This window comes from Euphorbia lathyris, chromosome 5, assembly GCF_963576675.1.
Source record: "Euphorbia lathyris chromosome 5, ddEupLath1.1, whole genome shotgun sequence".
Taxonomy (NCBI): Eukaryota; Viridiplantae; Streptophyta; class Magnoliopsida; order Malpighiales; family Euphorbiaceae; genus Euphorbia; species Euphorbia lathyris.
This window is the reverse complement of record NC_088914.1, coordinates 68,577,596-68,602,621: the sequence shown is the minus strand read 5'-3', so window position 1 is coordinate 68,602,621 and position 25,026 is coordinate 68,577,596. Positions and strand designations below refer to the sequence as shown.

At 38.1% G+C, this 25,026-nt stretch overlaps 2 protein-coding genes across 2 annotated transcripts; one reads left to right on the top strand and one right to left on the bottom strand.

Annotated features, from left to right (window-relative positions):
• Nucleotides 1-425: 425 nt before the first annotated feature.
• LOC136229958 (putative glycosyltransferase 7) lies at nt 426-2,103 on the top strand. The gene has a single exon (XM_066018839.1). The coding sequence runs from the start codon at nt 495-497 to the stop codon at nt 1,851-1,853; it is 1,359 nt and encodes a 452-aa protein (XP_065874911.1). The 5' UTR covers nt 426-494; the 3' UTR covers nt 1,854-2,103.
• Nucleotides 2,104-20,969: 18,866 nt separating this feature from the next.
• Nucleotides 20,970-24,187, bottom strand: LOC136230547 (uncharacterized). The gene is made up of 2 exons (XM_066019627.1): nt 23,331-24,187; nt 20,970-21,766 (listed from the first exon to the last, which is right to left on the bottom strand). The coding sequence occupies exons 1-2, from the start codon at nt 24,077-24,079 to the stop codon at nt 21,106-21,108; spliced, it is 1,410 nt and encodes a 469-aa protein (XP_065875699.1). The 5' UTR covers nt 24,080-24,187; the 3' UTR covers nt 20,970-21,105.
• Nucleotides 24,188-25,026: the final 839 nt, after the last annotated feature.

Genomic DNA, 25,026 nt, shown 5'->3' with positions numbered 1-25,026 from the left:
AAAAGGTTAAACCTTAATCTCTAATTTTATGAAATTAATTGTGAATTGGATCTTTTTCTGAATAAACAAAAATGAAACTAAGCAAGCTTGATTTGATCACAAAGTATTAATAAACATTTCTTTAACGTGTATACTATCAAAACAAAGGAGCAATTTCTTCTAATAAAACAAGGAAATTTTTTTAAAACCAATAAACAATAAAAGAAATGAACGTAAATAACGGAGATTATAGAGAAATCTTTGGAAAGTGTCGGTAAGATCTGTCACGTGCAATTGTCGACGTGGCATTATGAGGACGTGACAACTCCATCACATACACAGTACCCCACCCTTCCTTCCGCACTTCATGGTTTCCTCTCATTTTCAACTAAAAACGCCCACTCTCCTCCTTACTTAAAACCCTTCCTCTTTTTTTTGAGATTCTTAGCCATTTTTTACTCCCCCCTTGTGATGTATTTGCTAATATCCAAACAGACTTCGCATATATAATAATAATGGTCACGACGGAGCCGTCCACCAAGTCTCAGTTCTCTCCAATGGCCAAATCTACTTACAGAAATAAATCGTCTTCTGTTTTCAACGACGGCTTTCTCTATCTCGGCGGAGCTTTGCTTGCTTTCTTACTCGTATGGTCTTTTTGGTCTTACGCTGGCCCTACTATCACTAACACTTTTCAGCCTAACATTGGTGCTTCAAATAGTCGCGTTCAAGATGAGCCGGCGGTTAATCTCCGATTTGATCCGCCTGATCGAACTTTTTATGACGATCCGGAACTGAGTTATTCGATTGAAAAGCCTATTAAAAATTGGGATGAGAAGAGGAAAGAGTGGCTGAAGCTTCATCCTTCTTTCGCCGCCGGCGCACGTGATCGAGTTGTGATGGTTACTGGATCGCAGTCCAAGCCGTGTAAAAATCCTATCGGAGACCATTTTCTTCTACGATTCTTCAAAAACAAAGTCGATTACTGTAGAATCCACGGCTACGATATTTTCTACAACAACGTCCTCCTCCATCCGAAAATGCCGAGTTTCTGGGCTAAATATCCGGTGGTGAAGGCGGCGATGCTAGCTCATCCGGAGGCGGAGTGGATCTGGTGGGTGGATTCCGACGCTATGTTTACCGATATGGAGTACAAGCTACCGTTACGCCGGTATGATTTCAAAAACCATAATCTGGTGGTTCACGGCTGGGAGAAGTTAATCTATGGTGCGAAGAGTTGGACTTCTCTAAACGCCGGCGTTTTCCTGATCCGAAATTGTCAGTGGTCCATGGATTTTATGGACAAATGGGCGAATATGGGTCCAATGAGCTCTGATTTCAAAAAATGGGGAAAAATCCAACGGTCATTATTCAAAGACAAACTGTTCCCGGAATCCGACGATCAATCAGCTCTGATCTACATGATATATAAAGATAAGGAATTAATGGACAAGATTTATCTCGAAGGGGAATACTATTTCGAGGGATACTGGTTTGACATAGTTTCGACGTACGATAACATAACCGACAAGTACACAGAAATCGAGAGGGGAGATCCGAAATTAAGGAGAAGGCACGCAGAGAAGGTGAGTGAGCAATACGGTGCGTTTAGGGAGAAGCATTTGAAGGCGGCCGGAAACGGGAAAGGGAGTTGGAGGAGGCCGTTCATCACGCATTTTACGGGATGTCAGCCGTGTAGTGGGGACCACAATAAGATGTACGAAGGGGATAGCTGCTGGAACGGGATGGTCAAAGCGTTGAACTTCGCTGATAATCAAGTGCTGAGAAAGTATGGGTTCGTGCACCCGGATCTACTGGATACTAATACGGTGGAGGAGACGCCGTTTGATTATCCAGATGAGGGTCCGTGGTGAAACTGTGAAATAATAGCAGTAAAAATTGTTGCATTTAGTTTGCTTTTAATTTCGTATGTATATGGCATTAAAGAAGACTGTAGAATCCATGTGCGGTGTGTCTGCCTGAGAAGGAAGGGAGGGTGTTCTTAATTACTGTCCTAATTTGGTGATTAAAAAAAATCAGATTAGGATTTAAAAAAAAGAATCAGATTTAGATTAGATTAGATTATATAAGAGCTTATGCAATTAATATAAATAGATTTATGGAGGCTGCTGATGTTTGCATGGGAATCTCGAGGATCTTTTCTTTTTTCTTTATTATGCAGATGCTTTATCTTTTGACTGCTTTATTTCTCTTTATTATTTTCTTTTTCTACTTTTTGGGGGTTTCTTTTTCTACGTTTTATGGGGCTTAAACTGGTGCATGATTGAAGGATAATGGACCTTTGATGATAGAAACATGATGATGTTGGGTTATTAATACATGATTATAGTCCCATGATAAGGTTGCCTAATCTTTGTTTAATGAATTTTAATTTTAAATAATTATATGATTAAGATTTTAACAGGTAAAGATCAAGTTTAACCCTAGCACACTTAACCCTAACACTTTAAGGGAAACATAAATCTAGTTTTAACGTATGAAATAGTGCAAATTTAATTTTAAAGTTTTTGAACAAGATCAATTTTAGTCATATATTATCGAAAATTAGAAAAAACTGGTCATATTTATTGTATTACTAATAATCAAATCATTTATATCCAAGATATTTGAGATATCTATACTATATATAATAGCGGAAGCAGAGAGAAATAAGGAAATGTGTTTTAGAGGCTTTTTTGATGACTTGTCAACGTAGTAAAAAATCAAGATTAAAAAGATTTAATTAATTAAAAACAACAGATTTATATTTATAATAAATTAAACAATTATTAGCCCATTAATTAAAACAATAAAAGAAAGTAAAAGTTACGGGAAGATGAAAAAACACAAAGCAAAGGAAATCCAAAAGTCATAAATAAACTTCTATATAAAGCATGATAGGTAATTATATTCATTAGTCATCATAGATAGTATTATATTTCTGAAGGTAAATATTCGATTTTTTTCATATGTTATAGTTATTTTGTTCTCAATTGTGTTGTTGTTAAACAATAGTTGTTATAGTTTCATCTTTCAGATCCATTTGTATCGTTACCCAGGTTCTATACCTCTCGCTACCTTATCCATGTTGATGTATGGAACATGGGTAACGATAGAAATAGTAGATGTATGGACAACTAAAATCGGAAATACAAAAGTGTCAAAAAGTACAAGAAATTCTTACGTTTCTCAAGGTAATTATTCAATTTTTTCATATGTTGTAGTTATTTTTGTTCTCAATTGTGTTGTTGTTTTATTTTTATTAAACAATAGTTGTTGTTATTTCATCTTTCAGAGATAAAATTCCATTTCTGTGGTTACCCAGATTCCATACCTCTCACTACCTTATTCATGTTTTCTTTTTTATTTGTCTTTTTTTTTCAAAATGACTAAAATAAAGATTTTGTATATTTGCATTCTTTTTTAGTATACGTTGCTAGGTGTTATCGTTTCAATTGTTAACTCTAACTAAAATTTAGATTTTCGGATTTATATGAATTCAATTTTTAGCTTTAATTGAAGTTAGATTAATTTTTCTAATTCGAAACTGTTGAAATCCACTCATTTTTTTAGTTTGAGTTTATCTAACTGATATGGATTGTATTTTTTTTATTTTTTATGCATTTTGATACAAATAGATATAAAGTTTCACATAATAGTTGTTCATTGAAGTTTGAGACATATTAAATAAAATATTAAAGAGGTATTGAAATATTATACTTACAACGAAGTTTATTTCAATTATAAATTATGTTATATTATTATTATTATTATTATCAAGAAGTTATTTTTTTCCAGTTCTCTAGACAAAGAGATTGTAAGCGTCTAATGCACTTGATAAGATGTTTATTCTTGAAGAATTTGGATTATGCTAGATACGAATTCAAAATGAAGGTAAATAAAAATAAATTTTGATGCTCAAAATCCTAAAAATGTACATTAATTATAGGATATTGAGATAATTGTTTTTGCAATATTGGTTTATATAGTTTTTAACTATTATATTATGGTTTGTACAAATTGTTAGTATTTCAAGAGTTTTGAACAGATGAAAATGAAACATGATCATAGGACAAGTTGTTGGAAAATATTAATTAAAAAATATTATTATTTAAATCTCTTTAAATTCTTAAATGTTGAGCATAATGATTCTAATTAATAGAATTAATTTCACATATGAATTATAAAACGTTTTTTTTTGTACTGAGTGGACTTAATACTTCATTAAGAAAAAATAAAAAATTTAAATAGTGAGCAAAAAATATTTCCACTCTCCTCTTTATATGCTTATATCTTAACATTCTCTCTTATTTTCGAAAAAAAATGAGAGGAAGATAGTTCTCTCATAATTATATTTTTTGTCCATTCATTTTTGTTTTCTATTCTTTTATTTGTTTTTCTTGCTTACGAAATTCAAGAATATATAATTATTAGAAAATATTAATGAAATCAAATAAGTGATATCTGCGAGCGTGGCTGATATTCTATAAGTGAAAGAATGAAGAACAAATTGATTGAATGTCTTGATGAGATATTACGAGATGAAAATAGGAGAAATCGCCACATTAAGCTGATTCAATTAGATATATTGGATTATTGTAGTAGAATAAATAATTGAATTCGAATACTTAGTGATCATGAAATTCCATCAAGTAAGATGATTATCATCAAGATAAATTTGTGACTAATTTTTATGAGTTTTTTTTTCTTTTTATATGTAACATATTGAATTGATAAAGTTCATTCATGTGCAACATTAGAAAAATACTGATTGTAATAGTTTGTAGCATAATATATTGATATTGCTTCCATTTTAACATAGATTGTAATTCTTTTGTATCGTAGATATAATATTTAATTTTAATTGTAGTTTAATTCAATTTTTGGTTTTCCATTATATTCTAATATATTTCTTAATTAATCTCCTATTTTATTATTATTATTAAAATTACTAAAGAGTACAAATCATTGAATTTTGTAAAAAGAAATAAATCATTCACTATTAATTAAAATTCTATAAAAAATTAATCAATTATTTTCAAAATAAATTTAATTTAATTTGAATTATCAATAAAAATATATATTAATTTCAACTATACATAATATAAAAAAATTTCATAGCATGATATAAAATTACTTAAAAGTAAATATATCAATTTATTTATTTATCTAAATTATATAAAAGTTTCATATCCCGTGCATCGCACGGGTTTTCGACTAGTTTTAATAAAATTACAAATATTCTAATAAAATGCTAAAAGCTAAATTTGCTGCATATAACTTAATAGAGATGTAAGGGGAATGCATTTTAACAATCAACCACTTAATTAAAATATATTTAAATCATCCAAAAATTAATTATCACGGGGAATAATTGGGGATTAATGGGGCAGAGACGAGGATCCCCACGGGACAGGGATACCTTTGCCTGTTCGCGCCATGGGGGCAAGATTATATCCAGTCCCGTCTCATATAAATTATTATTTGCCCCCTATTCCAACAAGCAAACCCACCAATCGAGCACCAGGAAAAGGACCTTCACTAGCGACCTCAAGTTGAACCCTCTTACCCCTCCCAACAACGTGAGATTGACTACCCCCCGCCCCCCGAAAAAATATTCACTACAGCGACATCCATTACCTCCGCACATACGGTATCAGTTAGGCCTTCGCACATGCGGTATCAGTTAGGCCTTCGAAAGAGTTCGAGATGCTAACAACTTCACAACCACGTGACAAAGAAGCAGAGTTCCCTCTTGCAGGATTCACGACACTATGGCCACGCCTAGCGCCAGTCAGGGCACTTTGATCTCTTGGTATTGAACTATTATGATGAACACAGAACTCTGTGAGATTTCCAGATTTTATCCATTTATCAGTTAACATGGTAAAGGGGTTCTGTGTAGGTTCCACAACCTCAACCCACCGACCAAGTGGCATGATATACGGCCCACAACCTCTATTTGACAATTTCCGTTTTGATACCATCATCTAAACACCATACTCATTAACTAGAGTAACCGAAGTAGCTGTAGGACTGGCTGAGTCAGTTGTATTGCCGCAACCTCGCATGCTTCGACTTTCATATCTCCCGATGTTGCTGGCACCACAACTTTCAAGACTCCAGGATAGCTACATCCCTCCCTCTCATGACTATATCTCCCGCAGTTCGTCCAAGCTATATGAAGCCTCTCATACTCCACCTGTTGCTCACAACCATCTAGAACAAACTGAGCAATTAACGGCTTCTAAAGGTCAATTTCGACACACACGTGCGCGCAAACCTCCCTCTAGTCCTTAGCAAAGTATTCTCATCGACCCTGACAGGCTTGCTGACAATCTCTGTAATTCCCAAAAGGACATCCTCATTAGGGGTGCAAACAAGCCTTGGTAGTTCTCAAACTATTCGAGCTCGGCTCGGTGAAAGCTCGATCAAAGCTCGGTTCGATAGGGCTCGACTCGAGTTCGGGATCGGCTCGAGCACTAACGAGTTGAGTCTGAGCTTCCTCAGGTTCGACTCGAAAGCTCTCGAACAGGCTCGAGTATTTTTAATTACTATATATATTTAATATATATTTCATTGGTTATTATTAGTTTTCATCACAATTCACAACTCAAATAAGATTTAACTCATACAAAAAAATGACACAAAAAAAGCTTAAACATTTGAGTCTTTAGCGAGACAATTAGGTTTTGATAAGGAATAAAATACATTACAAAGTTTAATATATATGTCATTGTTTGAAATTTTTCTCCGAGCTTGTGTTTTCCGATCACAAGTACCATATACTATTCTGAATCTCGACAATAACATGATTGTTTTTCTTTATAAATATTTTAAACTCATATGGAGTATGTTATAAGGCTTTTCTATTTTTTATGCTACTTATTCTATGTATATATGATGAATTTGGTTAAAGCTCGTTAGAAGCTCGATAAAAGCTCTGCTAGGTCAAAGCTCGACCAGATTCGGTCAAAGCTCGGCTCGGTCAAAGCTCGTCAAAGCTCGATTCGAGAGGGCTCGACTAGAGATATTAAAGAGCCAATACCGAGCCTACCTAGGGTTCGACTCGCTTCGTCTCGGTTGCACCCTTAATCCTCATCATAACACCACAACGGAAGTTGGGGCAGTCGCATCCAGGGCATAATTGAAGTTGACGGACAAAAATCAAGAGTCTAAGTCCTGGCGGTCAGATAGTGTCCTTATGTTGAAACACCTTTCCACATGATTTTGATTTGACAAAATTATTTAAGTAATAATTAATTCATCATAATAAAATATTCTACCACATTAAATTTAAATGCTTTGATTTATTAATACTAATGTGTTTGCTCAATGTTGAGTTAATTGGATTTCTAACAATCAAGACATTAAAAGAACAAGGCCCAAAAGCCCACAAGAGAAAGTCAAGCCCAAGTCAACTGTTGAAAGCCACACAGCCCAAGCAGAACAAATAGCAGCAAAGCAGAACAAAACGCAACCCAACAAAGAGAAGGATCGAGAAGCCTTCTCAATAGCTTCAAGACGAAGCTGCTGAGTCAAGCGACAAGGAAGTCAGGTCAGCAGCTGGCCTGGACAACTTGGAGACAAAGTATTTCCACTTAAGGAAATGTTTAGACAAAGCAGAAAGCTGTCTGGAAGACTTTTCCCAAAATGTGGAGACACTCTGACCAGCCTGAGCAAAAGCAACTGATCCCTGACGAAGACAGAAGATGCAACGTTCTTATTAGCCGAAGACGTTGAGCACTGACTGGATGAAAGTGACAGGAAGTCGTTTCCCTCCAACGGTTATTTCGAAATTCGAAATGACCGGTGCCTCAAGTGTCACTATAAATAGGCCTCTCAAATGCTTCATTCGATGCAGATCTTCATTAAGTCGAAACGCTGACCAAATCCCAACTCAAAGTTCTGTCTTGAAAAGCAAAGCAAATTCTTACACCAATTCATATTTTTGTGTAAAAGCCTAGAGTGATTCAATTCATCTAAAGTGTTCTTAGCTTTTGTTAGAACAAACACTTTATCATTTCTAGAAGAATAGAAAGGAGAAGCTGAGTTGCTTGGTTATAGCACTCAGCGGTAGATATAGTATTGAGTAGAAGAATAGAGGAAGGTACTCTTGTATACTCAGTGACTATTTGTAAACGGTTTGTGCTCTACATTTAAAGCACTCAGTAGAGGATTCGAAAAGCTCGGAAAGAATTCTGAGGACTAGACGTAGGCGGAGAGGCCAAACCAGGATAAGTCTACTGAGTAACATATTTCTAAACCCTTTACTCCTTTATATTTTGCTTGCTACTTACTGCCTAGTAAAACGCTAAAAAGAACGCACGCTGAGTTGAGTGATCTGAGAGTTGAGTTCAGGAATAGACTTAAGTGCTATCTCCTGACTCACGGTAGAAGCAATTTTAGTCAGCAGTTGACTAAGCTTACCTCTTACCTTACTCAGCATCGTTGTGCTAAAAGACTTAGTAAAAGTCTTTGTGAAAATATAAGTCAGCCTTCATGAAAATTTTTAAATAGTTCCTAACACCCCCCCCCCCTTGGAACTAATCTTGTCACGTTATACGGGACCAACAAGTGTTATCAAAGCTTAAACAGCTCAGTGCACAAGATATAACTATCTTGAGCTGATCCCCATAATGGCCGAGAGCAGCACTCATTTCCTCCCTGAAAATCAGACAACTCAGATACTCTCTGAGGGACTATCCATCTCTAGGCCTCCATTGTTCTCCGGGTCTAACTATACCTTTTGGAAGAACAGGATGAAAAATTTCATTCAGGCAACAAATATGAGTGCATATATTTCTATAGTCCAAGGCCCATTTGTTCCCTATGAAACTATTGATGGGCAAAAGGTCATCAATGAAGAGGCTAAGTGGTCAGAGGATGACCTCAAGAAATAGCAAAACCATGCCCCAGCTATAAACATGCTTCACTGTGCTCTAGATGTTGCAGAGTATAATAAGATTTCAGGTTGTGAGTCAGCACAGGAAATCTGGAAGAAGCTAGAGGTCACCTACGAAGGAACCAGCAAGGTCAAGGAGTCCAAGGTGAACCAACATATGCGGTTGTACGAGCTGTTCTAAATGAACAGTGGTGAAGGCATCTCTAAGATGAACTCAAGATTCACCAATATAATCAACAAGCTCAAGAGACTTGGCAAGAACTTCACTGAAGAAGAACAAGTGAAGAAGATACTAAGTCTTCCCTAAAGCTGGCAAGCTAAGAAGACTGCTGTTGAAGAAGCTCAGGACTTAACCACCTACAAGTATGATAAGCTCATTGGATCTCTGCTGACCCATGAGTTCTCAATGAAGAACTTTGAGGTGAAGAAAAAGTCTGAAGACAAGAAGCAAAAGTCTCTTGTCATGAAAGCTGACTCTACCGATGGTGACTCATCGGATGATGAAGAAATGGCCATGTTCACTAGAAAGATGAAGAAGCTGTTTCGTAAGAATGACAAGTACAGCAAGAAGCCATTCAAAAGAAATTACAAATACAAAGCTGAGTCAAGCGACAACAAATATAAGAAAGAAAGCTCAAAGCCCATCACATGCTTTGAATGTCATCATACTGGCCATATCAAGTCAAGTTGTCCTACATTGAAGAAGGACAAGAAGAGCAGCAGAAAGGCAATGATGGCCACCTAGAGCGATAGTGACGAATCATCCTCATCAGAAGCTAGTGCCACTGAGTCAGCAAACATCTTCTTCATGGCTGATGAGTTTGCTGATCCCTACCCTATTGAGCAAGCTGGCCCCTCATGTGCTTCAGACAATAAGGAATAATCTACCGAGGTAACAACTCTACCTTTGCTCAGAAATGAAATAATAAATGCCCTGAGTGACCTTTACACACTTGTTAAAAAATGTAACAAGAAAGTAAAAGCACTCAGCAGGTGATGTGATGAGATTGAGGAGGTCAAGCCCAGTGACCTTCGACATCTTCTCCAGGACAATACCCGGCAAGATGAAAATCTAAAAATCATTCATGGGTTTGTCACTGAGGTCCAATCAGATTCTAAGAAGCTGAGAAAGGACATCACATCTATTCATAACCAACTCAGGGTTCCGAATAAAAGAAACTTCCATCAGAACGCTCAGTACTCAGCTGCTGGTCAGCGGAGATGGAATCCCCAGTAGAACATCCTGTGTGACTTCTGTGGGAAGAAAGGACACACAACAAAAGTGTGTCACCATGCTCAGCACCCAGGTGCTAGTCAGCGGAAATGGATTCGCCAACAAAAGATCAATTGTGACTTTTGTGGCAAGAATAGCCACACTACAAAAGTGTGTCGCCACCGAGTAAAGTATAATGTATCACCTGCTGAGCCTAACAAACGAGGACCCAAAAAGCTTTGGGTACCTAAGAAGAACTAATGTATTGCAAGTTGGCCTGAGGTGTGCTGAGAAGTCAAGGTTATGGTATATTGACAGTGCATGCTCGAGGCATATGACTGGTGATGAAATTCAATTCATCACACTTGTGCATAAACATGGAGAAAGTGTAAGTTTTGGAGACAACAAAAAGGGTAAGATAGTAGGTTCAGGAACCGTTGGTGGCAATCCTATTATTGAGTCAATCTCCCTAGTCAGAGGACTTAAATATAACCTACTAAGCGTAGATCAGCTATGTGATAGCGGTAGGAAAGTTATATTTGATGCATCTGGATGTAAAATACTCGAGGGCAAAACAAATGAATTGATTTTAACTGCCCCTCGTGTTGACAATGTCTTTATGCTGAATTTGGAAAAGAAATTTTTAAAAAAATATATGCTTAGTGTCAAAGGAACAAAATTCTTGGCTATGGCACATGAGACTTGGTCATGTAAGCATGGACCTCCTGGCCAAATTAGCAAGAAAGCAATTAGTTGAGGGACTGCCCAAACTTAAGTTTGAAAAGGGATCAATTATGCAATGCTTGTCAGTATGGAAAACAAACTAAGAAATCTTTTCAAAGTAAAAATATCGTCTCAACCAAGCGTCCATTAGAGTTGCTACACTTGGATCTCTTCGGACCAGTCCAGCCGATGAGCTTGGGTGGTAGGAGATTTTCCTTGGTCATTGTAGATGACTTTTCTAGGTACACTTGGGTCATCTTGCTGAGTAGCAAGGATGAAACTTTTGAGATGTTTTCAACATTGGTTAGAAAACTTGAAAATTATAAAGACCTAAAATTAGCTCACATTCGAAGTGATAATAGTGGTGAATTCAAGAATCAGTTGTTTGATGAATTCTGTGAAGCCAGCGGCATTGAACATAACTTTTCTGCTCCTCGAACTCCTCAACAGAATGGGGTAGTTGAGAGGAAGAACAGAACTCTGGTTGAAATGACCAAGACAATGCTGAGTGAGAATAGGCTTCCAAAGTACTTTTGGAGAGAAGCTGTTAACACAACTTGCTGCATACTCAATAGGGCTCTAGTCAGACCTATACTGAGGAAAATCCCCTATGAACTTTGGAAAGGATGAAAACCTAACATAGGATATTTTCGTGCCTTCGGTTGTAAATGTTTTATTCTAAATACTAAAGACAACCTTGCTAAGTTTGATTCAAAAGCTGATGAAGCTATCTTTTTAGGCTACTCAACAAACAACAAAGCATATAGAATTTTCAATAAACGAACTCAGGTCTTATAAGAGTCTGTTCATATTGAGTTCGATGAAACTAACCCTGTAGAGAAGGTCAGTCAGACAGCTGAAGATGATCCCAGCTCAGCACCTGCTGACCTGAGTACAACCACTGAGTCACTTCCTCAAAGAATGACTAAAGGTAAAAACGAAACTCAAATTATTTTCACTGACCAATTTAAACCTGCAGAGATTGTTGAAACACAACCCGCTGAAGACATTACACTACCGAGAGAAATCAGAATCCCAAGAGGACACTCTGAAAGCAACAACCTCGATGCTGCTGAGAATACCCTGATGACAAGAAATCAACTCAGAAGATACCTCAGCAATGTGGCATTCGTCTCAGTTCTGGAACCGAAGAACTTTTCAGAAGCTGAGAATGATGAGTTCTGGATGGATGCAATGCAAGAGGAGCTTGACCAGTTCAGAAGGAATGAAGTGTGGGCCTTAGTGCCAAATCCAAAAAGTCAGAAGACCATAGGAACGAGATGGGTCTTTCACAACAAGCTAGACGAACAAGGGAACATAGTCAGAAACAAAGCCAGACTCGTAGCTCAAGGCTACAGTCAGCAGGAAGGTATTGACTACGGTGGGAGCTTTGCCCCAGTGGCAAGGCTTGAAGCAATTAGAATACTGTGTGCTTACGCAAGCTTTATGAACTTCAAATTGTTTCAAATGGATGTCAAGAGTGCATTTCTAAATGGAGTTATAAACGAGGAGGTCTATATTAAATCAGCCTCCAGGTTTTGAGGATCCTAAGTTCCCAAACCACGTTTATAAGCTCAAAAAGGCTTTATATGGTCTGAAGCAAGCACCATGTGCTTGGTATGAAAGACTAACAAGCTTTCTACTTACTAGAAATTATGTCAGAGGAAAAGCTGATACAACCTTATTCATTAAGAAAAAGGGTAAAGATGCCCTGCTGGCACAAATTTATGTTGATGACATCATATTTGGTGCTACTAATGAATCTATGTGCAAGGAATTTAGCAAGCAGATGCAAACTGAGTTTGAAATGTCAATGATGGGAGAACTCAACTTCTTCCTTAGACTTCAAGTTAAACAAGGCAAGAATGGAATTTTCATCAGCCAGACTAAGTATGCAAAGGAGATATTGAAGAAATATGAGATGGACAACTGTAAGTCAATATCTACACCAATGGGAACTGACACTGTCCTCTGTGCTGATGAAAATGGTAAGTCAGTAGACAACAAATTGTACTAAGGTATGATTGGATCTCTACTCTATCTAACGGCAAGTAGGCCAGATATTCAGTTCTCAGTATGTTACTGTGCAAGATATCAATCTAACCCTAAGGAATCTCATTACATAGCTGTAAAAAGAATCCTTAGATATTTGCAAGGCTCAATGAATGTAGGTTTATCGTATCCCAATACTGATGATTTCACACTCCTTGGATACACTAACGCTGACTATGGACGAGACAAGCTGGAGCGGAAAAGCACTTTAGGAGGATGTCATTTCCTCGGAAGCTGTCTTGTGTCTTGGCTCAGTAAGAAACAGTCGTTAGTATCCCTGTCAACCACTGAAGCTGAGTATATTACTGCTGGAAGCTGTGTTGCCCAAGTCCTCTAGATCAAGCAGCAGCTGGATGATTATGGAGTTCAAACTAAAATGATTGAAGTCAAATGTGACAACAAAAGTTCCATTGACTTATCAAAGAATCCAATCCAGCACATCATGATGAAGCATGTCAGCATAAGGCATCACTTCATCAGAGATCATGTACTCAAAGGTGAGATCAAGCTGACCTACGTCCCAATGGATGAGCAGCTTGCCGATATCTTCACGAAGCCGCTGGCTCGTGAGCAGTTCAGTATACTGAGAGAAGCCATAGGTATGTTCAATCCTCTTTAATAAATACTAAGTATAAAATGTGGTAAATGATTTTGCATGCTGAGTGAACTTATATGCTAAGTTGTAGAACTGTCTCGCATACTCAGTACCTTAACTACCGAGTATCTCAATTACTGAGTAAATCAACTAGCATAATTAGGGTTTTCATGCTTATTTAAGTAGCCACTAGGATGATGTAAGCGTCATCATTAGTAAACCATGCGTCGTAATCTGTCATTAATGTCAGACTTAAATGACGCTGAGTGGTTCGAATTCCCACTGTTTCATTGACCTATCAAATCACTCCCCTTTGGCTATAAATAGTGAAAGTTTTTCACTGTTTATCTTCTACGCTTGATAATCACACTAAATCTCTCTCTCTCTCTCTCAAACCTTAAATCTTTCTGCATTTCCTCAAGAACTCTCAAGAACACCATGTCTGGAGATGATCAACAAACTTCCTCTAGCCACAATGACCTTTACGAGGACAAAAACTTAGACATTAAACCTTCTTCTCCCGAAGGAAGTCAAGAAGGAGTACAGTGATACTTCCTCTTTAGAATCTGAACAGCCAGCTCATGGTCAGTATGACCAGGCTATGACTGAGGTCAGCATCCTAGGTCAGGATCCCCATGCTGAGACCTCTACTTCTTCTAAGAAAAAGAAGAAGAAGAACAAGGAACCTAGGGAAAGGACCTTCACTCCTGCTTACAGAAATCTTACAAATCCCAAAATCAACATTTCACGATGGTTCTCCAAAGACTTCGTAGAAGCGGAGCAACCCTTTTGTTAGTGGATTGCTGACAATGGATGGACAACATTGTTCTCCCTACCCGGAATCACTTATCCGACGCTGGTCACTAAGTTCTACCAGAACTTGACGATAGTGGATGACGATATTGACTACATGGTGACCTCAGTAAAAGGCACCAAGATCATCATTACCCCAACGTATCTCGCAACTCTTCTGAAGCTGAAAACAAAAGGGACAAAGATGAGGAGAGTAAAAGGTGTGAACCATATCAACTATGAAACTGAGTACTGCAAGCCCAAAGGCTTTGTAGGGGAGGTCTCAACCACTTCACTTGCTCAGACTCACTGTCAGGCTCACTACATACTGACCAACTTCCTCTTCCCTAAAGTCAACTCAACATCGTCAGCTTCTAACTTCGAGAAATGCTATATATGGCATATGCTGGAGACCAAGCCACTGAACATGCCCGTCTTCTTAATCGGGGCATTTCAGAGAAGCACCGGGGTACTTAGGATGGGATCCCTTATCACCGCAATCCTCAAAGATCACAAGGTCAGCTTGGCCAAGGAAAGGAAAGAAATTGGGACTGAAATCACTTCGGTGATTATGAAAGGGCTAACACACAGTTTGCACTTCAAGCCTAAAACCAAGAAGGGTAAGGCAGTCCAAGATGCTGAAGCTGACCTGCCCAGCAAGGGCAAGAAGAGAAAGGCTGCTGAGCCCACTCCGTCAGCACCTAAATCAGTAGCAAAGAAGGTCAGGGTATCTTCTACTCAGCCTAAGACAAAATCTGTTGAGTTGCCATAGAAGAGAGCAGCCCCTGACGCTGATGAAGTTGATGAAGTGGATGAAGAGCCACTGAGAAAGAGGATAATCCTTAAGCTGAGAATGCAGGATGCAACTCCACTAGGGCAAGATGCTGAAGCTGACCTGCCCAGCAAGGGCAAGAAGAGAAAGGCTGCTGAGCCCACTCCGTCAGCACCTAAATTAGTAGCAAAGAAGGTCAGGGTATCTTCTACTCAGCCCAAGACAAAATATGTTGAGTTGCCATAGAAGAGAGCAGCCCCTGACGCTGATGAAGTGGATGAAGAGCCACTGAGAAAGAGGACAATCCTTAAGCTGAGAATGCAGGATGCAACTCCGCTAGGTTTCACTGTTCCAGAAGATGCCTTCTTTCTCCAAGCACGAGGTGTTTCTACCTCTGCTGGTCAACAACAAGGAACACCAACTGCCTCCTCTATTCCCTCCAACACTAAGCAACCTGCAAAATCAATCTCTGCCGAGGAGCACATTGATGATGAGGGGATAAGAGCTACTGAGTAGGAAGACTTAGCTGTTGGGGTGCAGGCTGATGAACCAGAAGCTCAGTCCGCTGAGAAGGAAGCTGAGGTAGATCATGAGGAGCACACTGAATTGAATGAAAACGTTCAGCTGGATACTTCCCTTCCTTCCACTAAACCGATTCCCGCTGGCCCTTCCAATAAATCCAAACACCACAGGGGAAGTCGGGAAAAGAGATACAAACGGACGTCATCCAGACCCAAAGTCTTCGACATCCTGGATGACTCTCCTCCCCGCGACCCTATTATTGACTTAACGGGTCTGAACTTCAATTTTTGCACAAGTCCACTTGAACCTACTCAACAACAGGGAACCAAAAAACAAGCCTTTGTTTCTGGCTCCCAGGAACATGCCTTATCTGAACCCAACATGGGCCACCCATCTGCCGACACCGCTGCTCCTAAGAACTCCTATACTGAGCAAATGTTCGAAGCTTCTGCTGCTCAACTCAACGAGCAAGCACTTGAAGACACACTTGTTCTAGACAACCATGAGCAGATACAACCCCAAGTATCTGCTCAGCTCCAGGTTGACATTGAACAAGTGAATACTACTGCTGATATTTCAAATCAACATTTGGAGAAGTTAGTACATGAGTCAGTAGCCGCTGACAGAACCACCACTGAGAATACCGCTCCCGCTGCTCAAACTTCCGACTCTGATCAAGCTCGCATCAATAACACCACTCCTGTCCAGCAACCTCAAAATCCAATATCTGCTGTTGACAAGGATCCGGCCTCTGAGACTCCACTGCATAACAATGATGTAGATCCCTTAAGATTCTTGGATGCCTCTGAATCAGGGCGAAGAATCATCTACTCAGCCACTGCACTCATCAACGATATAAATAAGTCTGAAGACAGCTGCTGAATCCGCTTCTGCTGAGCCGTCTCAACTAACAAACGTCACACAACTTCTGACCGAAATTAAAGGTCGTAAGGAGCTGATGAATGTTCTGACCTCCCTGGTCTCTCAATAGCCTAAGCATGAATTTCTTGTCAAGTTGGCTGACCATCACATGCACATGATTCATCATATGGATTCCATAGAAGGAAAAATAAACGCCATTGCTGTTGTGAACTCAACAGTCGCCACCTCTGTTGAAGTCACTCAACACTATCAGCAGCTGAATACTAAGCTTATCAAAGATCAAGAGTTAGTTTCCTCTTCCTCTCAGTGCACCATTAAGCAAGTCTCTGAGGCTGTGCGACTACTAAGCTTAACTTGCTTGTTTTTGTGATTATTTGCTGATGTGTTTCCTTGTTGATCTGAATCATATAAGAACGTATCTTTTCACACAACTTGAGTACATTATTATACTGTCTTATTATTTGCTCTATCTGCTGTGTTGAACTCCTGCTGACTATTCTCAAAAGTCTACTTGCTTAAAAATCATTGAACAAAATTAATTAAAACTTATGAACATAAAAATTATACAAGTATTGGCCACTGAGTAAAACTACTCAGCATCCATGAACTTACTCAGTCCACTTCTACTCTGATAACTGAACTTCATTTCCCATTCAACAAGTATCAAAACTGAGTAAAGATAAAATGTTCTAAGTACTGACCTACTTCTGACTCTGACCTTAGACTTACTTGATTAAACCTTAAAATGTTTAAAGTAAAACTAAGTTAGTGGTTCAACCCTTATGGGGGAGAATTCTCAGAAGTTAAGAAATGGTCAACTATCATGGGGGAGCTCAACACTGAGTTCCAATTGAATATTTTTGCCAACATCAAAATGGGGGAGTTTGTTGAAACACCTTTCCACATGATTTTGATTTGACAAAATTATTTAAGTAATAGTTAATTCATCATGATAAAATATTCTAACACATTAAATTTAAATGTTTTGATTTATTAATACTAATGTGTTTGCTCAATGTTGAGTTAATTGGATTTATAAGAATCAAGACATTAAAAGAACAAGGCCCAAAAGCCCACAAGAGAAATTCAAGCCCAAGTCAACTGTTGAAAGCCACACAGTCCAAGCAGAGAAAAACGCGGCAAAGCAGAACAAAACGCAGCCCAACGAAGAGAAGGATCAAGAAGCCTTCTCAATAGCTTCAAGACGAAGCTGCTGAGTCAAGCGACAAGGAAGTTAGGTTAGCAGCTGGCCTGGACAACTTGAAGACAAAGTATTTCCACTTAAGAAAATGTTCAGACGAAGCAGAAAGCTGTCTGGAAGACTTTTCCCAAAATATGGAGACACTCTGACCAGCCTGAGCAAAAGCAACTGATCCCTGACGAAGATAGAAGATGCAACATTCTTATTGGCCGAAGACGCTGAGCACTGATCGGATGAAAGCGACAGGAAGCCGTTTCCCTCCAACGGTTATTTCGAAATTCGAAATGATAGGTGCCTCAAGTGTCACTATAAATAGGCCTCTCAAATGCTTCATTCGATGCAGATCTTCATTAAGTCGAAATGCTGACCAAATCCCAACTCGAAGTTCTGTCTTGAAAAGCAAAGCAAATTCTTACACCAATTCATATCTTTGTGTAAAAGTCTAGAGTGATTTAATTCATCGAAAGTGTTCTTAGCTTTTGTTAGAACAAACACTTTATCATTTCTAGAAGAATAGAAAGGAGAAGCTGAGTTGCTTGGTTATAGCACTCAGCGGTAGATATAGTATTGAGTAGATAAATAGAGGAAGGTACTCTTGTATACTCAGTGACTATTTGTAAACGGTTTGTGCTCTACCTTTAAAGAGCTCAGTAGAGGATTCGAAAAGCTCAGAAGGAATTCCGGGGACTAGACGTAGGCGGAGAGACCGAACCAGGATAAGTCTGCTGAGTAACATATTTCTAAACTCTTTACTCCTTTATATTTTGCTTGCTACTTACTGCCTAGTAAAACACTAAAAAGAACGCACGCTGAGTTGAGTGATCTGAGAGTTGAGTTCAGGAATAGACTTAAGTGCTATCTCCTGACTCACGGTAGAAGCAATTTTAGTCAGCAGTTGACTAAGCTTGCCTCTTACCTTACTCAGCATCGATGTGCTAAAAGACTTAGTAAAAGTCTTTGTGAAAATATAAGTTAGCCTTCGTGAAATTTTTTAAATAGTTCCTAACCCCCCTCTTTGGAACTAATCTTGTCACGTTACACGGGACCAACACCTTACACTAACCAAGGTCCATCATTAATCACATGATTACGATCAAGTTCATTATCCATTTTTACCAAGTGAAAACCACGCCCAAGATCCATCATGTCGAAGTTAGCAATCGTTTTCCACAATTGAGTGGTTCGACGCTGTAATGCAACATATCTCAAGTCTCGGCCTAATAACTTGATGATTAAGGCTTGTTTCCACGGTTGAATAAGTTTTTGTTTCAGTTGAGGATCATTGCGGACTCGGGGATTAAGGGGTTCATTATCAACGAGCTCAATTTGAATTTTTCCATTGGCTCTAAGGTCGACTTGTTGCCTCGAAACAATAGGTTTTCCTTTTGCTTCCGCAACTTCTTTCCACGAAAGAGGAGGTGGTGGATGGTCATTGACAATCATGAAGGGTTCTGGTGGTCGAGGCGGCAGCAGATTGGAAGGGTGGACAGACTCCGGCGGATCCATCTTGGGGCTAGGGGTTTGCGATTGATGTTTTTTTTAAATAATATTATCTAAAGTAACATAATTTATCTCTATTCAAAATAATAAACACAATAAATATTAAAATATTGATTTCGACCAATGTGATGGAACATCAACCAAATTTGGTTGATTTGTGATCTCTACACCATTTGGGTGTAGATATTTGATGGTGGTCGGAAAAACCAACTACTTGAACCATCACCAAAAATCCTCAATTGATAAGGGTCGGAAAAACCAACTACTCGAACCATCACCAAAAATCCTCAATTGATAAGGGTTGGAGATGCTCTAATTCTGTGTTCCTCTATTTTTTTTCCATTTTCTATTTCCTTAAACTCTACTTCTAATTCTTACTGTCAGAAATCCTAATCTTGACATATTGAGACAAAACAAGATTTGGGAAGAGATTAAGAGGAGGTGTGGCTATGGAGAAGAATCATCAGCCGATGTCTTAAAAATCTATTGGAAAAGCTTCATTAGCTAGTGTCCGCGGAATAGCTTTTGTTGCTTGTGTTTATGAAGTTTGTTTTTCAATGTTATCCTTTAGATTTGAGTTATATTGTCCATAGAATTCCTTATAGTGTTAAGATGAAATTAATGTACAAAAAGAGATTAGTAGGTAAAAATAAAATTTGATTGGAGTTTTTGGTTCTAATTAGGACACTATTCTATTTGGTGTCATCTGTTTTCTAAGAATTAAAAGTTTTCTATTTCTAATTCTAAAAAGAAAAACTTGAATATCATTTACTATGCATACATTATATATTTGAGTTTCTTGTAAGATTAGTGTTCTTACTAAATGACAAGTTAAAAAGACAATAACTTGCACAGATTGTACAACAGCTCCGTAGGACCCTTTTCTTTATTTTTTTTGAGATCATCTTCTTTCATTCCTACTTGTACATATATGGTTAACTCTAGAAGAGAGCTGTAATGATCAACTCCCACTGTTGGGATTATTTGATTCCTTGCAAGGCTTCCCAATTCCCATTGTTGAGAAAAAAAACATGTATATCAATCACAGTTGCGCTTATTAAAAATACGGATAATGTATAAATTTAGTTCTAAGGTTTGACGGTAAATGCCATGTCATCATTCCTCCCATGGGCACTACGTCATTTCCCCGACGTTGTAACTTATTGTTTCTTCCTGAGTTGAAGCTTCTTTCATTCTCCAGCGTAACTGTGGAGTGAGAAATGACAAAAAAATCGGAAAGTTTCGGCCATGTTATCAGCATAACATCCTTCAATCTACTTAACCCTCGCTCCGAAGCAAATAGATCCACTACATGCCTTCCTTTTGTCACAGAAACTGCAAATGGTGAGTCTAATTCTTCATCACTTCGACTAACCCATTCTCAAAAGCTTCCACTTTGATTCTTTTCATGTGATTTGCTGATGCCCATTCTCTAATCCAGCTACACTGTTCAACTCTCAGAAGGCTGGTCATCTCCGTCATGAAATTCCAGCGAAGAGCTCGCAAGAGAGGGTCTCAGTCGACGGAGTTGATGGCACATTTGCCGATGCTGAAAACTAACTGGATAGGAGAGTGAGGCAGTTGGGAAGTGAATAAGGGGCCATTTGAATAATGCAGGTTTTATTTCATGAGTTATGCCACAACAGATGATGCAGAAAATTACGTGGCACCTGCGTGGAACACATTTAACAAAAAGAATTGAAAAATGACATCTACTGTTACTATAAACCATTTGAATTTCCATTCATTTCAGGAATATCTCTATTCCATTCCATGGATCCAAACAACATCCTACGCAAAGGCTCAACAGCAAGAAGAGTGATGCTCAAAATATCATAGAATCACAACTGCATATTGAAAGCCAGAGTGCAAATACACAGAAATGCTACTTTTCATATTTAACCAATGATCAGCATGTTAAGATAATCAAAAAATAAAATAGCCAATTCTCAATGTTTAAAATTTACTTTCAAGGCATCATAGCACTACTATCATCTTCCTCTCCATCTCCATCCTCTAGAGGTGCTTCATTAAACATGTACTGGCTCTGATATTCCATCAAGTACTGTGTTGATCTCTTTACATCCAGAAACAGATTGTAAACTCGAGTTATATCCTCACTCTCCACAACTTTTCCCTTGCGCCTCTGACACGCCAATGCAGCTGCAGTAATCAGATGGATGCAATATCTTAATGATGTTTCCACCCCAATATGTGTCAACAATGCTTTTGCTTCTTCAGACATATCAACATCCTCTTCTTGACATCTAATGTCTACTATCTTGCGGATTTCATCCTTTGTATAAGGTTGAGTCGCGATAATAAGCAGGCGATCGAGGAGATCTATGGGGATTCCATGTGGAGATTTGTAATTAGTTCCACGAATTGTAGTTATCCCCCTGTTTGTCGCAACAACTAATATTGGAGCCATCTCATTCTCAAGAGCACGATTCAGGAAAGAGAAGCACTCGATGTCAAGCATATGCACCTCATCAATGAACAGGACACCTGGCACAATTTCCGCCTTCCCTTCCTCCCTCCATTCTGCCACCTTTGTGTCGATTTGTTCCCTCACTTCTGCTCGGATTTCACCAGTATCGCCAGTAAAGAGAGCCAGAAATCCTTGTGTTCTGAAAGAGGAAAATGTTTTCAGTCATTGCAAATGCATACAACAGCTAAAACTTGGATGATATCTTAGGTATGCAGTGTGTAACCTCCATACCTCAAGATGGTGATGCACATTTTATATAAACTAGATTATAGAAGTGTAAGATGCTAAAGCTTTGCACTAGACAGATCATCAACCTGAATGGGATAAATAAATTCATGACTATATATTGTGGAAATATAACTAAAAGATCTACCACCAGCTGCTTCCTTCTTTTTTTTAAGGAAAAATTAACATAGAATAAAAGTAGAGGATGCTTAAATTCTACTACAGGATGGCATTCTAAATAATATAAGTGGAGGGACTAAAAAAACATTTACTTTCTTTCTCTAGTCAACATACTATAGCATCCTTGATTCATATTGTGTATGTCAAAATAAATGTCAGGGTAAAGTGGAGATGTTAGAAAAAAGAAAAAGAGAGCAGGGCAAGCCATATTCCCGTCCTCTCTCATTAACTTCTCTTTCGAGCCATGTCTATGATGCAACTCTTTCTGTCTCTCCTAAAAAGAGAAACAAAAGGTCATATAAACCATCTTATCATCATCTTAACTAAAATTATTCTTTTGAAGCCAAAAATCATATAACAATGTTCAACAGGTTAAAGGAGAGATTTCAAAGCAAAAGACACTCCTCAGATATACTAAAGCTGGTTCAGAGCTTTCCCAAACTGTCCAGCTCTCTCAGGATTTCAGTGCTGCAGCTTCAATCGATCTGCTAAATTTGACATAAAACTAATTTTCTATCCTTGTTACATCCTATGTGTCAATAAATGCTTCTCATTCTCATTGTTCCTTCTGTAAAGATCTTCACTTTTTGTATCATAAGTTTCAGTTAAAAATACATTAAACATAGAGGCAACAACCCCATGATTACAAGCAGAACTCTGCCAATATATCATCCACAGAATATCAAGTTCAACACTTCAGTAAATGTTAATATTTTATCATCAAACCAATAAAATACACTAGCTGCTAAATTTTGACTTCTCTTTTTCTCCTTGAAATTTGGTGATAAAAATAAAGGAACAATCAGAGATCTAATGTTCTGTAAGTAACTACAACAATTTGGCACCGTATTCACTGCAAACAATCAATTCCAACGATACGAGGACATATACCACGTTCAACCAACCATAAAATGGCAATAAAAAAGAAATAGTAACTAAATCCAAAAACGCATTCACTGTTTCTAGAATAAATAGGGAAATCTGTCAAAATTCTTCCACTTCAAATCTCAATTCAAGGACACAGAAATTAAACCCCAAATAAAAAAAAGACCCCTATGGGTTTACATGTTATAAGAACCAATTCAATGGCTTAAAACATGCAATTTCCTCCGTCATAAAATGATATATTGCTGAATATAACACAATAGATTACCTTTAGCAACCGATTCATTCTTAGCTAAAGCAAATTTAAGGAATTACATGACAGAGTATCCCAAACCATAACAATTACCTATCTATGAAGTATGAAACTTTTTTTTTTCTCATAAACACTAGCATCAAAGTAAACAAAAAATTACCTGCTATTAATGACATCAATTTCATGAAGAGTAACGCAATGCACAACCTCTTTCCTCTTCTGCAGCTCGCCGTCAGGACATTGAACAAACTTCACCTGTGGCCCCATGGCGTCGTAGTCCCTTGACCGTGAAAAGGACCTCCCCAACTTTGTTATCTTCCCGGAAGCCTTATCAATGGCAATCACATCCCCACTCTGTATTTTTTCCTTTCCCAAGGCCTCTATCATCTTCGCTCCCAACTCATAAATCGTCTCCATTTCAGTCGTTTTTAGGGTTAATTTCCCTGTCTTGGACGCCGCACCAGCAACCGCCGGCCTGTCAATTTGGACTTCAACTACTTCACCTTCTATTATCTCGGTTTCTTCTTTAATTCTCACGCCGATTGCTTTCCTAAAGGCTTGCATTAGTGCTTCAGTTTTGGACATCTCCAGGGAGAAGATTTCGCTAGCTGAGATCATGGCGAAGGGGGTTTCGAGTCCGAGAGATTTCGCCATACCCATTGCAATAGCCGTTTTTCCTGTGCCTGGCTGGCCCGCCAAAAGTACGGCCCGACCCGCAATTTTTCCGTCCTTGATCATTTGCAATATGACACCGGCAGCCTTGCGAGCTGAAGTCTGCCCCACCATACCCTCAGAAACGGCGCGAGGCTCAAGGGCGGAGTCGAGGCCAAGTCCACGTATGTGTGAATGAGCACCTATGCGCTCAATCCGTGTAAGGTCTCGGCTTTCGGAGAGCTTGAGTTCAGCCATGGTGTGCTGGTGGTCGAGGAAGGGGGAAGTTTGAACTTAAGACAGTTCAGAGGGTTTAGGGTTTTTCCAGTGTTCTCTTCTGTAGGTTGAGAGAGGAAATCCAGGTGGTTTTTATTTTAAAACATTGCGAGTTTAAAAGGGAAAAGTATATTTAATTATGTATTAATTTAGTTTTTTTTTTTTATGAACATTAATTTAGCTTTTTTTTTTTTTTTTTTTTTAGAGTAACAATTTTTTTTCCGTTGACCGTCGAGCACGGTCTCCGGTAAGAATATGTTGGAGATCTACGGGACGCACATCACACTCGTAACAACCCAGAAGACAATTCCCTACTAATTTTGTCATTCAGTCAGCACCTGATTAACTTCACGGTACGTATGAACAATCTTGACAGTCCACTCTCGATCTCTTAACTCCTTGCACTTCAGAATTAGCCACTCTTTTGTGAGAGCTAAAGCCTCATTTTTCGAATCCACTTATAATTGTTATAATAATAATAAATAAATAATTATAATTATAATAAGTAATGAAATTACTGAACTGAAATTACTGATACTGAAATTAAGTAACAAAGAATATGGACTAAATGAGAGCCGTTCGACATTCAACTTAATAAAAGCTCCATCACATTGCGTTCGATTTATAAATGGACCGAGTTAGAGCACGACAAATTCGGCTCGAAAGTAGAACACTCTATTATAAATTCATGAACAAATTTCGATTATAATGTTCATAAAAACACTCATGAGCAAACCCCGTTTGCTTTTTTTTTATTTTAATAAGAGTATTTCTATAAATAGTGAAATGTAAAGCAAATTTAATGTTAAACAAATTAAAAAAAAAATACAAAAATAAACTTTGTGGTATGATCGATTTGTAAAGACACTCTTCATAGTTTAAAAGTTTGCAAACAAGATATAATCAATTTATCGATCAAATAACACTTT